The 13,325-nt window shown below is 53.0% G+C and overlaps 1 protein-coding gene across 1 annotated transcript in view; it reads left to right on the top strand.

Moving 5' to 3' along the window:
- The window catches only part of EPHB1 (EPH receptor B1), an 80,621-nt gene that overhangs the window by 20,284 nt on the left and 47,012 nt on the right, over nucleotides 1-13,325 (top strand). Inside the window, 2 exon segments of the mRNA XM_048314420.1 lie at nucleotides 5,334-5,398; nucleotides 9,282-9,963. Of these exon segments, the coding sequence (XP_048170377.1) occupies nucleotides 5,334-5,398; nucleotides 9,282-9,963 (747 nt within the window).

A 13,325-nucleotide genomic window follows, 5' to 3' on the forward strand; every position in this document is an offset into this window, starting at 1 on the left:
CACTTGCTGAGGCACATCAGGATGAGTCTCTGAGGATCCCACCTGTGGAGCATCCTCTGCCCCTGGACCCGAGCCCTGTGTGCCCTGCCCCACCCCTCACTCAGCTGCCCTCCTGCCTCCCCTCCCTCCAAAGGCTCAGCTATCAGCACCCACCTCTCTGCTCCCCACGCATCTTGGGGGGCTTATTTCCAGCAGCTGGCATCCTTTCCAAATCTCCCTCTCCCCATCTGTTGTTATCAAGCCTCCTCTCTCCTTATTTTGCTTAATTTCTATCTTTTTCCTCTTGGTTGTCTTAGACAAGCCTGTGTCTCTCCACATATGCCCAAGCATTTGCTTTCGAGTGCCTTAGGCTGGTTCCTGCCGTTATCTTCTTGCAGGAGGGAGGGAGCTGCTGTTCCTTGCTTCGGGAGAGGGACCCGAGGCAGTTACTGAGGAGTAATTGTAGAAGTGTCTGTGGCATCCCTGAGCAGAAAATTTGTTGTTGTATCTCTTTCTTTCCAGATAACAGCGTCCAAATGCGATTGGGTTGGGTTAGTTTGGGTTGGCCTCCTCCCTTTGTGTGTCTGTGCCTGCAGCCAGATCCTGCTCCCTGCTAGGGAAAAGTGACACCTTCTCACGGCATGAGTGGCAAGAGCCTGCCGTTGGGAGGTCTGAAATACGGGTTTCAGGCTGGGAATTTCGGGAAATAAGTTCTGCTTAATTTTGGACAGTTCAGAAAGGTTTTTCTGGAAGAGGCTTCAGTCCTGCGGGAAGGGTGGTTGGCAAGACGCATCAGCTGGTGTGAGATGAAGGCTATTCTCGCCCAAATAACTTATTTTTTCCTTGCTGTTGGAAGGATGCCAGCCCATCCTTCACTCCTCTGAGGCGCAGCTTATCCTGCCGGAGGCGTCATCCCTGGCCAGGTTTGCCCGGGAGGGTGTGGGGAGCCCGGGACAGCAGCGAGTCCTCCCTGCCTGGATCGCGCGGGTGCCATCCCAGATGGATGCGCTGCGCGGCACGGGAAGCTGGTGCATTCTAATTGCTGGCATCTTTACTTGTTATGAGTGTAATTGTGAGTAGACGTTTGTTTTTGTATTGATAATTAGGGACTGGAACAGATGGCGAAGGCTTAGTTTAAAGTAATGTGTCCATTAAAGAAAATCTACTGTATACAGCTGAAGATTCTTCACTCCAAGAAAGCTCAGCTCTCTGTAGCAGAGCTCCTCTCTCCCTAATGAGGGCTTGGGCCATCACAGCCTGGCCAGCGGAGTCTCTGATCCTGGAGACTTCTCCCAGCGAGCGTGCTGAGCTCCCTCCCGACCACAGAGCATCCCTGGGTACCCGCTGTGCCCACGTGCAGGTGGGCAGGTGTGGAGGGAAATGCTGGAGGAGCGGTGCCTGGGGCAGGTGAGGGGGTGGCAGTGTCTTGGGCACGGAGCCTGGCACGGTGGGGCCGCTGGGTCCAGGTGACAGGTGACTCGGTTCACTCTACGTGGGCAGCAATGCTGTGCTGGATGTCGGAGACACAGGGAAAGGATGTACCCCTGGGGGTTTAATTAATACCCTGTGCCAATTAATGAGGACTGGTCCTCACGGAAGGGCGAGGCAGGTGGGAAGGGAAGGTGCGAGGTGTCCATGTGGCTTCTCTACTCATTAGGGCTGCTCAGGCACTGATCTGCACTAATCCCCTTGTTAGCAGCATTCCCTGCCTGTCCTCCTTGCCCAATCCCAAGTGATGGATAGGTGGGGGGGTGATCCTGTGTCCCCCAGCCTGTAGGGATATTTTGGGGGTGTGGGTGCTGGGATCTCTGTCTTGTTCCCACTTTCTCTGCTAGGATTTGGGATCTGCAAACCCTCTCCTGCTGAAGCAGGGTGCTCAGCAGTCATAGCCCCGAGCAGCCTGTCCATAAATGCCCCACCAAGGTCACAGTGTCACTTTTTCATCCCAGAAAATGAAGTAAAAACCAAGGTTTCCTCCAAGAGGAAATAGGAGAGGTCAATAGGAAGTTGCTGAGCCGTGTCCTTCTGATGCCGGTGCCTCTGCAGTCACAGGGTTGGGTGAACTCAGCAGGAATTTGAACTGGAAGGGAGGGAATTAACCATCTTATTGTATTTAACAAAAAACTCCCAAATTAACCATTTTGCCAGTTTATGGATCTTCTTGTCTGTGGCAATGTCCTTGAGGGATAGGACAGGATCTGAGCAGGAGATGGTCTATAGGGGGTCAGGCTCTCTTCTTCCTTTGCTTTGCAAACTGCTTTGGGAACATGGAGCCGTGGGAGTGCAAGTGTTGTCCACAAAAATGGGATCCCCTGTGCAGCAAGCCAATAACTACACACTTGAGAGAGACATTGATTATTTATTTCAGAGTTGCCCAAGCCTGGGTGCTCGGTGGTGTTCAAGCACCCCAAAAGCTTTTTACTATTTATACATTTTAGCTGTCAAAAGAATTAGCATTTATTGGCTACAATATTCTCTTACTAATTAGTATTTTATCTTCTACTGATTAACTATTCTCTCCTGCTAATTAGTCCAGGTGCTCAGTCTTTCTCTTCTTTTGGGTCAGTGGTTTCTTGGGTCAGTGGTCCGAGAGTCGGTGCTCATGATCTGCCCCTGCCAGAACTGCCTTTGACCCATCAGAGCTGATTTCAGCACAGTTGCTGGGTTGCCTTTATCAGTTTCTTCCTTGTCGTGGGGGTTCTGCCAAATGTCCTTGCGGCCTCTAAGTTCTGCATTCTGTGTGCCCACTGTCAGTGGCACATCCTTCTCCCCAGGCACTGTCAACCTTCCCCCCAGGACCGAGATCATTGAAACGTGTGGAGCCCTAAACCTTAGCAAGGCAATTCTACCAACAAGGAATTTCTCTTTCCAACACCAGGACACCACTTAGAGCTCGTGAGCTGTTGTTGCACGGCTTAAATCTCCTTTCTTGTTGATTAGGCTTGAAAGCTACAAAGGTCAAGCACTAATGAGCATCCTTTCTTAAGAAAATTTTCCATATTCCACATTTTGCAACACAAGCTCTGCATCTGCAGTGGAAACTTCTTGAGTGCGACCTCCCTGGCCACAGAATCACCTTGGGACTCCAGAAGCATCCAAAGAGAAAGCTTCTCTTGGTTCCTTTCCATGTATTCATTTATTGTTAATTAATTTCTCTATTTACTTAATTATTTTGAGGTTTTTTTAAGCATTGCTGCTGTGCTTTCTTGCTTCCCTTCCAGCACGTGGAGCCTTTGGGGAGGAACTCAAGAGAAGGGAAGGGGTGAGACTTTGGGAGGGCTCCTGGCGAATGTCATCTTGGAGCAGAGCTGGTCCTCGTGTGCTGCCGTCCCACAGGGCAGCTGTGCTTTATCAAAAGTACATTCCTGTGTCAAAGCCCGGGGAAGGAAGCTGAAAGTGTGTGGAGCAGGAAGGGAGATGATGGAGTGAAAAGCCTTTCTGAATAAACCTTTGGAAGAAGTGCCCTTCCTGTAATGGGGCCTGTCCTTATTTATCACAGAGGGTGGATGAGCCAGCTCGGGTCCCAGCCTGCCCACGGTCCCTGTGTCTCCTTGTTCTTCCCTGCCCCAGTTTCCCCTGTGTGGCACAAGGACACTCTGCTTGCTTTGGGGGAGAACACCAAGTGTTTTAGGGGCTCTCAGAGCATCCCTCCCCACTGGCAGGGGGCACTGGGAGATGTGTGCATGGCCTGTTGCTTCCACCTCCTCATCCATTTATGCCTGCACACATCTTCCTGCTCATTTGAAGGGCTGTTACAAGGATTAATGACTGTCTAATTAGGGGCTGGGCTGTTTGGAAGGGAAGGAAGGCCGGCCTGGAGGTGGTAGGAAGGTGAAGGGTGGTGAGAGTAGAACCTTGCTGGAGGCCTGGAGCACAAGCCCCCGGCCCCATTTCGTCAGGGGTCTGGAGTGACAGGACACAGGGAATGGCTTCCCACTGCCAGAGGGCAGGGATGGATGGGATATTCCCTGTGAGGGTGATGAAGACCTGGCACAGGGTGCCCAGAGAAGCTGGGGCTGCCCCATCCCTGGAAGTGCCCAAGGCCAGGTTGGACAGGACTTGGAGCAACCTGGGACAGTGGAAGGTGTCCCTGCCCATGGCAGGGGTAGCACTGGATGAGCTTTAAGGTCCTTCCAACCCAAACCATTCCTGGATTCCACGATTTAAGGCTGGAGAGGAATTGCAGCTGGGATACCATGTTTTTAGCTGCCTTCTGCCAAATGGAAAATGACCAAAACCATAAAGTGGCGTGTGATAGCGTGAAGGCCACCACGCTTTTGTGTTTGCCATATGCAGCAGGAGCGGAACGTCTCCTCTCCGAGGGCACTGTGAGCAGGAATGACCTGGCACCGTGCAAAGCAGGGGGGCTGTGGGCTTTGAACCCCCCTGGCAGTGCCACTGCAGCATCCCGGGGCCTGTTCTGGGTGCAGAAGCTTCGCCAGCTCCCAGCCCCTTTTCTCTCCATGCCTGGGGACTGCCTTGCTCTCCCTGCGCCAGGGCCACGCTCACTCACCCCTGGGAGGGGTTTTGGGAGCGTTTATCACTCGTGTCAGGGTGGGGAGTTCCTGATCACGCTTCTCCAGCGTCGCAGCCCGGAGCGGCCGGCAAAGGGAGGGGTTGGAAGATTAATCGGAGTCTTGTTTCCCGCTTGTGATTGCGGGAGCAGCCGTGGAGAGATTAAAAGCAGCAGCCCGGCGGCAGCACAGATTCCTGGGCTGATTTTTATTTCCTGACGTTTATTTCTCTGGTTGCACCCCTTTTCCTGGCACTGCTGTGAGTACCTGAGAGCACGCAGGAAAGAGGAGGGATGGGGGATGTTCAGCTCTGCCAGTTGCCAGCGGCACATCTCCTCCTCCTGTTTGGTCGGGACACAGGAATTGAGGCAATTAATCTGCATGTCTACTTGCTGCAAACAAATAAATAAAACCTGGAGGGTTTTCCCCATCTGTTTCTTTATGGTGTTGCTCTCGCTATTATTCTCGTTGTGTTTTGTTGTTTTGGGTTTTTTTTTGTTACGTCTAAAAGTAGGGAATGATGTGACTCTGTGAAATACAGCATCTTCGAATTTTTAATTTTTTTTTTGTGTTGCTGATAGTATTTTCCTTTCCTGGGCAGGGAAGGGTCAGAGCTGGCAGTGTGAGCTGGATTCAGGCCATGACTCCTTGCAAAGAGTCTTGTCCTGCACCGTTTGCTCCGGAGCAAAACTGCCTTGAGTCCATTAGGGCAGCTGCTGTTGATTCCCGAGCTCTCCAAGGGTCAGGGGCAAAGCAACTGAGTGTTTTCCCACGTCTCTGTGCTTATAGTGTAATGGAAAACTTAGGGAATAACTGGTTTACTTTCTTCTGTTTCCTCAGAAACTTTGATGGATACGCGGACGGCAACAGCCGAGCTGGGCTGGACCGCCAACCCACCTTCAGGGGTAAGTTCCACTTGTCCAGCTGACCCTTATGTGATCTATGGGGGGTCCATGCTTTTAATCCCCCTATTTATAGGGGTAAAATGCTGGTGAGAGGCCGGAGGAGTTGCAGTGGGAGCAGCGGTGCCCCATAGGGCTGGTACGGGGTGCCAGGGCATCGCTGTCTGGCTGAGCCAGGCTGAGCATCCCTTCCCCGAGCCAGTCCTGGGGCCTTGGTGAAGATGGAGCTTGTCTCCATCTCTCCATCTCCATGCTCTCCCTTGCCTTTCCTGTCCTTCTCCCTCCTGAACGGTTTAGCCCCATCACTGCTCTCCATCCCCCTGCTCGTGCCTTCCCTCTCCCTGTGCCAAAAGGCTTGTAATTAGGAAACATTAGCAGGCTCCAACCAGCTTTCATACCTGGAACATCATCCATAATTGCACTCGGCAGTGCTCTTCCTTGGCTATTAATGTCACTTTTATGAAGTAATGAGGAACCAAACACCCTGAGGCACTTAAAACATCTTTTTTATATAATATGAGCCTTTGAGGAATGGAAGCATAAAATAACCTGACTCACATTCTCCTGGCAGAAAAAGTGAGAGATGGAGCTGCGGGTGGGAGGGGATGTGAGCTGATGGATGGGCACCACGGTGGGACAGGCAGGCTGGGCGCAGCCCCTGGGGACTCCAGGATGTAGCACCAGAGGGGAAGGGATGCCAGGCTGTGTCTTTGTTAGGGTGTCACTGGCTTGGCCAAGTCTTCAAAAGAAATTATTTTGCACACTATCACCAAAGCTGGGCCACACCTGCAGCAGGCATGAAATCCACTCCAGACATGTCAGAGCCCCTTGAATTGGGGTATTTTGCTACTGAATTGCTTTGGAAAAATTCTGGGCCCAGATAAATTGCTGGAAAAATTCAGGAGGGGCATGTGCAGGTGATGGAGACGGGATATAAATAGCTGCCTGCAGCTGCTGTCACTGAAAGCCTGTGCGAGGCAGGCGGGGAGCTTGTGTTGTAAGGCATGGTGGTCTCACCCTCTGCAGAGCAGCAGAGTAAAGCCCCTCCCCAGCCCCATCCCTGCATCCCACTGTGCACATCCCTCCATCCCTCTGTGCATCCCTGCAGCCATCCAATTCTCACTCCTCTGAGAGTTCCTGGGGAGGCTTCTGCTTTACAGGAGTGTGTATTAAATCTTCCACAAAGTATTTTAAATGCCAAGTCTCTTATCTAAAATCATAGAATCACAGAATCCTTTAGGCTGGAAAAACCCTCTCATACCATCAAGTCCAACCATTAACCCAGCACTGCCAAGGCCACCACTGACCCATGTCCCCAGGTGCCACAAAAGCTGTATGGACAGCTTTTAAATCCCTCCAGGAATGGGGACTCCACCACTGCCCTGGGCAGCTGTGACAGAGCTGGACAACCCTTTCTGGCAAGGAATTTTCCCTAATATCCAATATGAACCTCCCCTGGCCCAATTTGAGGCCGTTCCCTCTCCTCCTGTCCCTGTTCCCTGGGAGCAGAGCCCGACCCCCCCGGCTGCCCCCTCCTGTCAGGGAGTTGTGCAGAGCCACAAGGTCCCCCCTGAGCCTCCTTTGCTCCAGGCTGAGCCCCTTTCCCAGCTCCCTCAGCCGCTCCTGGGGCTCCAGCCCCTTCCCCAGCTCTGTTCCCTTCCCTGGACATGCTCCAGCCCCTCAGTGTCCTTCTTGTCATGAGGGGCCAGAACTGGACAGAGGATTGGAGGTGCCCCAGCAGTGCCCAGCACAGGGGATGATGGTCACTGCCCTGGTCCTGCTGGTCACACTGTTCCTGACAGTGGGAGAGGCTCCTGGCGGCTGCTGCGTTTCAGCCCCTTCTCTGAGGCTGTTCTCATCTCTCTTGGGGCTGGAGGCACAGGGATTTGATGAGCCACGTCTCCTGACCCTGGGGTTGCCATCAGCATGGGCTTTGTGCAGGCTTTGGGTCCCTTTTGGTTCCCTTTGGGTGGTGGCATCTCCCCGTGGCATGCTGAGCTCCCAGAGGGGCTGCTCACCCCAGCTCACAGATTTGGCCCAGGCTGTTGATGCTCATGCTGGGGCCTGGTGCCAGCCAGGCTGCAGGGGCTGTGGTCCCCCAGGACGGGCTGTGGGCTCTCCTTCTGCTCTTCCTGATGGACGTGCTTTAAATCTCAGTGGAGACAGAGAACAACATTGACTTAATCCCCAGCTCCCTGTGAATTATTTAGTAGCATCTCATCAAAATGATGCATTTGTTGCTGTTAGAGCGTTGGTGGCAGCAGCTGCTGGCACTGTGGGTCCTTCCAGCCACAGGGACCTGCTGCTCCCAGTGCCTGGTACCAGGAGTGCTCAACCCAAGGCATGCACGAGGCAGTGCCTGGATCCAGCCCTGGACCCTACTGAGGGTTTTCCAAGGGGCATTTTGTGCTGTTCCTAAATGCAGGGAACCTTGAAGTGCAGCAGAGTTTTGTTGGCAGGTTTTGGCTCTGAGTTTTGAGGCTCTGAGGTTTTTGAGGATGAAGAGGAGTATTCCTGCAGTGAAGGCAGCAGAGCCATGGGACTGCTGTTAATGCTGGAGGAGAGCTCGTTGTCTGGTCTTAATTGGAGGCAGGGCTGTGATGCAAAGCCCAGGTGGGAACAGCAAACAATGGCAACCCCCTTGGTCAGGGAGGATTGTACGGCTCCTGCTCTGAAAATGTGTCTGGTAATGAAGGGGCACTGAATCCCCACGCCTTGTGCATGGGGGAGAAGGGGCTTTACAGCACTTTCCCAGCATGGGAGGAGAAGGAAGAGCACTGTACTGGATGAGGGAGGCTTTATTGCTGGTTTGGTAACCATGGCTTAACAACAACGTGCAACCTTGAGCTCTGATCTTGGCTTAAGCGTAGCAGAGCTGAGGAGGTGGGCCTGGGAGTGAATGTTCCGCTGCGCTTGTTGGCAGCATGAGGAGGACCCTGCTTTGAAAGCAAAACAAAAAGCTGTGTTTTGTTACATCGAGGCTGTGGTTCACAGGAGGGAAGCTTGGGGATGAGAAATGTGGTTGTTCAATGGAAAAGGGAAGAGGGGGAAAAATCTGTGAGGTTTCAGGGTTGGTTGTGGTGCATCATCTCGTCAGGACTCAGTGTGACAGGGCAGGGTAGCATCACCCGTTGTGCCCGTGTAAACACAGGCGTGAGGGCTGCTGCAGCATCGCTCCTGGAAATGATCCCCGATACTGAGGGAGCTGCTTAAAGATTGCCATATGAGTAATGCTGTTATGAGGAGACTGTAAACATGGATTAGTTAAAATGAATGGATTATGAGGTTGTAAATCTGTCTGTAGGACTCTAATGCCATCATAGACTATTCACAGTTTGCCGCTGTCCCTTAATTGAAATTGTAGCCTGGATTATATTAATGCCCTTCTATAAATCGAATTGCGAATCTATATTCCCTCTCTCCACAGCAGTAATGTTTTATTTAGTTGGTTTTCTTTGCCGGGGGAAATGATCCCGTTGTGCCGGCAGCTTGGGGTCAGGCTCGCTCTCCAGCCCACGTGCTGCCTCGGGCTTTAATGAAGCTGTAGCCTGGTGTGCTGCCTTCCCTCCTGCCTCCAGGTGCCTGGGCCATCTTTCTTCCCATTTTTACATCCTCTCAGGGCAGATAAGGCAGTTGCCCACGTGGAAAAGACGTCTTAACATCAATTGGGAGCAATGGGGAGAGGCATGGAGGGGTAAGAGGGTGGGGATTTCTTCTGATCCTGGACTGGTTTCCGCATGTACATCACATTGTGTGTCCATAACCACATTCCTCATCCCCTTTGGAACTTTGGGATTGTCCTCCCAGCCCTGCCCTATGCAGGGTGAGCGGCCATCTCTGGCCCCTCTTCCTCCTTTTCACCACTTCTCCCTGCTCCTTTCTGCAGTGGGAAGAAGTCAGTGGCTACGACGAGAACCTCAACACCATCCGTACGTACCAGGTGTGCAACGTCTTCGAGCCCAACCAGAACAACTGGCTCCTCACCACCTTCATCAACCGGCGTGGGGCTCACCGCATCTACACCGAGATGCGCTTCACTGTGCGGGACTGCAGCAGCCTCCCCAACGTCCCCGGCTCCTGCAAGGAGACCTTCAACCTCTACTACTACGAGACAGACTCTGTCATTGCCACCAAGAAGTCCGCCTTCTGGACGGAGGCACCCTACCTCAAAGTGGACACCATCGCTGCTGACGAGAGCTTCTCCCAGGTGGACTTTGGGGGCCGCCTGATGAAAGTGAACACGGAAGTGAGAAGCTTCGGGCCCCTGACCCGCAATGGCTTTTACCTGGCTTTCCAGGACTACGGGGCTTGCATGTCTCTGCTGTCTGTCAGGGTCTTCTTCAAGAAGTGCCCCAGCGTGGTGCAGAACTTCGCCATCTTCCCGGAGACGATGACGGGCGCGGAGAGCACCTCTCTGGTGACGGCGCGCGGCACCTGCATCCCCAACGCCGAGGAGGTGGACGTGCCCATCAAGCTGTACTGCAACGGCGACGGCGAGTGGATGGTGCCCATCGGCCGCTGCACCTGCAAGGCTGGCTATGAGCCCGAGAACAACGTGGCTTGCAAAGGTAAGGTTGGCTTTGGGCAACAAGCCCTTGGTGTTTGTTTCAGGGTAAAGTGTTTGTCCCCTAACAAACTGTTTCGTGCAGTAGGCAGTACTTCCCCTGATGTGGTTTTGCTCCAGGGAGCAGTGGTCAGCCTTGTGGTTTCTCGGTGTGCTCTGGTCAGTGGCCAGACCTGGTGAGCAGCGTGGTGAGGGTGTGGGTGGCGGTGCCAGTGCCGCTGCCACCCTGCTGGAAGTCACCTCTGTGATGTGGTGCCTTCAAAGTGCCGTGCTCTCCGGCCGGGTTCTTTCATCTGCCTCGTTATCTCCCCAGCAGAGCCGGGCAGCTGCCGTGGGGCCCGGCTGCCGTGGGGCTGCTCTGATTCTCGGCGTTAATTGGAATTGTTGTGCTGGTTTTTGGGTTCCCCGGCCACACCACCAGCGTGCTGCTGCCTGCTGGAGTCCTGCAGTGCGAGGTTATAAGTATGGCAACAGTGCTCGCTGCTTTTCATCTCCTTTTGCCCTTGTGGTGAATATTTCCCAAATACCTTTGAAGCATTATTTTTTTTTCTATGGGCCACCCTTTCCTTCTCCTCTCCCGAATTAAGGTATTGGTTTTGCACGCTGCTTGGAAGGAGGGGAGAGGAGAGGGCTTTCTGCTCACCCTGTTTCATCAGTTCCAAATAGCTTCTAGAAGGTCAACACCACCAGGATAAGGAAGGGTTGGGAAGAAGGAGGTGGTCAAAGTGCTTAAGGTCTGGTTTGGGGGGTTGTGATGGGAAGAGGTCCAACTTGGATCTCTTTTGGTGCAGGTGGTGGAATGCGTGTACCACCACGCTTGGCTGTGATGCCCCTTGGGGAGTCCCCCCAAGGTGTTTCTTCACCTGTAATTCTGGATATGTGAAGATGGCAAAGCTGGGATTCAAGCTGTGGAGAAGCTTGTTTGATGGTTTGCTCTAAACCTGGGAACTTGTGTAAGTTTTCACCACACAAAGCCTCTTTCCCCCCTGGCCAAAGCAGGGATGGTGACACCTTCCCATGCCAGGGCTCCAACAACAAGGAAACCCCGAGAATCCTTTCTCAAACAGCATGGCTGGGGGATTCCTATGAGTTTTGTGGCTGACCCTTAGGGGTGGTTTTGTTCCCACCAGGAGATTGCTGTGAGGAGCCGAACGCTCTGTCGGAGGGAGGGCTTTCTGCAAACGGAGCGTTCCTGGCGAGACGTTCCTCTGCTATTGAACCAACACACAGAAAGCACACATGGTTGTATGGCAGAATGACATTTCTCATCATGGGAAAACAAATACTAATTTTAGCAAAACACTGGAATTGAGAAGTAATGTCACTTTGCCAGAAATGGAGGAAAACAGTGATAATGTAAAACTGTGGGTTTTGGTGGTGTTGACCTTTCTGCCAGCTGGAGGAAGGTGGGGTCTTGAGTGCTCCTGACCCCTGGGAGGACCGTGATGCACCTTCTCAATGCCTGGGGAAGGGCAGAGGATTGACAACAGCAGGACAAGAGGCACGGGAGCAAACCTGCTGAGGGTGGGTGTTACACCCATCTCCATGGCTTTTCTTGTTTCCTTTTCTTGTGCAAACTCCACAAGGGTTGGGCAGTGTTCATGCCATCAAAGCTACACCAAGCAGACCCCAGGAAACTGGGAATTTGTTGGGTTTTCTGTGCCCTAGTGCCTGTCTCCAGCTGTGCTCCCACTCCTCAGCACTGATCCCCAAGGAGAAACTGCTGAGCACCTGGTGAGCGTTTTGCCTTTGCATGGGGAGCGTGCTTTGTATTCAGACTCCTTGAGGCGAAGATTAGGGATCCTGGCAGCTCTGAGGAGTAGAAATATCTTTTATAGATTGACTGACAGCATGTAGGATCCTGAAAGGCACCAGAGTATGCTGTGGGTGCAGGGCAAATAGGTGTTAAATGGCACCAGGCATGTCTGTGATAACAGGAGGGTGCTGTTTGGTGATTCCATGGGTGCTGGTAAGGTGCTGTCTGTGGAGGAGAGCTCTGATGGCTGCCCTTCCCCAGTCCTGTGCGAGTATTTTCCAGTTCCCATGTCAGGAGGACCGAGAAAAGGCTTGGATTGCATGAGACCCGTGTGACTGAAGGCCCTGCTCAATGCCGCTGAGGAACCCAAATCCAGGATATCCCCCATCCCTGGAAGTTCACTAAAACCCCTCCTAAAAGCTTGATCCAGGGTTAACATCAGGAATTTTGGAAAATTAACTTTTTTTGAATAAATATCTGACCTTGGCTCCGTGGTAGTTCATTGGCCATGAAGTTCCTCCTGGTATCCCCATGGACCTTGGAGCTGGCAAGGGAAGACCTAAGCCCTCTTAGGTGAAGGTTGGTGGGCAGGAGGTGCCGCATTGCAAAGTTTAGAAATAACAACTCCTTGGTTTTCTGTTAGGCTTTGTTTTCTCCAAAGGGGTTGTATTCCCCTGCCTGGTTTGCCTGGCAGGGAAGCTGCCAGGATTGCACCCTGGCTCCTGGGAAGCACACACTCCTAACATCTGCTCCAAGCTTTCATCAGCCTGAGATGAGACACTTAACAAACCTGTGGGAATTGTCACCAAGGGAAAAAAAAAAACCCAAAAAAGAAAATCCTCCAGTATTTGAAGGCTGAAAAAATAGGCTTAATTCCTACGTGGTGGGGGAAAAGATAGGGTTGGGTTGTTTAGCTCCCCCAGCTCTGTCTCATCCCGCGCTCCCCTGGGAAGGAGGCTGTGCCTATCATGGGGCCATTAGACCGGAGCAGGTTCGTGCTGACAGTGGAGCTTGGGGCACTCAGGGATTCATTAATCCCGGCTTTTAGCGGCACTTACGGCTCGAGGGGGGCACAGGCACAACGTCATCTTTGTTGGGGGTACTCGGAGCCCTGAGGAGATTATCCTCATGTTTGGGGTCAGAGGGATGGGGGGCTGCTACCACCACCGTGCCAGGATGGGCGTGGGAGAGGGGAATTGTCTTTATCAGACAATCAGCCCTGTTATTTGTTCACATCCCAGGCTGATTTGGCACAGGTGCCCTGGCACAGCTCTCAGCTGTACCCCAAAGCCCAGTGGACTGCCCAGCACATCCTCTTGGACACCCCGTGCCCGCGGGGGCGGTGGGTCAGTGCGAGCTGGAGGCTCTGCCTGAATCCCAAATGAATAATTCATTTGGTGCGTGCGAGAGCCCACGCTCTGCTCGGGCTGATATTAAATCCATTTGTCTTGCTCTGCCCCGTCTCTCAGCCCTGCTTTATGGCTTCCTTGTGTGGTCAAGGGGCGGGCAATGCATCATCGTGCCGGGGGCAGGTGGGAGGGAAGGTGGCAGCGGGGATCACTGGCAGGCGGGGGAAACCTTGGATGAGCGCTCTGGGTGGATTTCGCTTT

This window comes from Corvus hawaiiensis, chromosome 10 (assembly GCF_020740725.1).
Source record: "Corvus hawaiiensis isolate bCorHaw1 chromosome 10, bCorHaw1.pri.cur, whole genome shotgun sequence".
Classification (NCBI taxonomy): domain Eukaryota; kingdom Metazoa; phylum Chordata; class Aves; order Passeriformes; family Corvidae; genus Corvus; species Corvus hawaiiensis.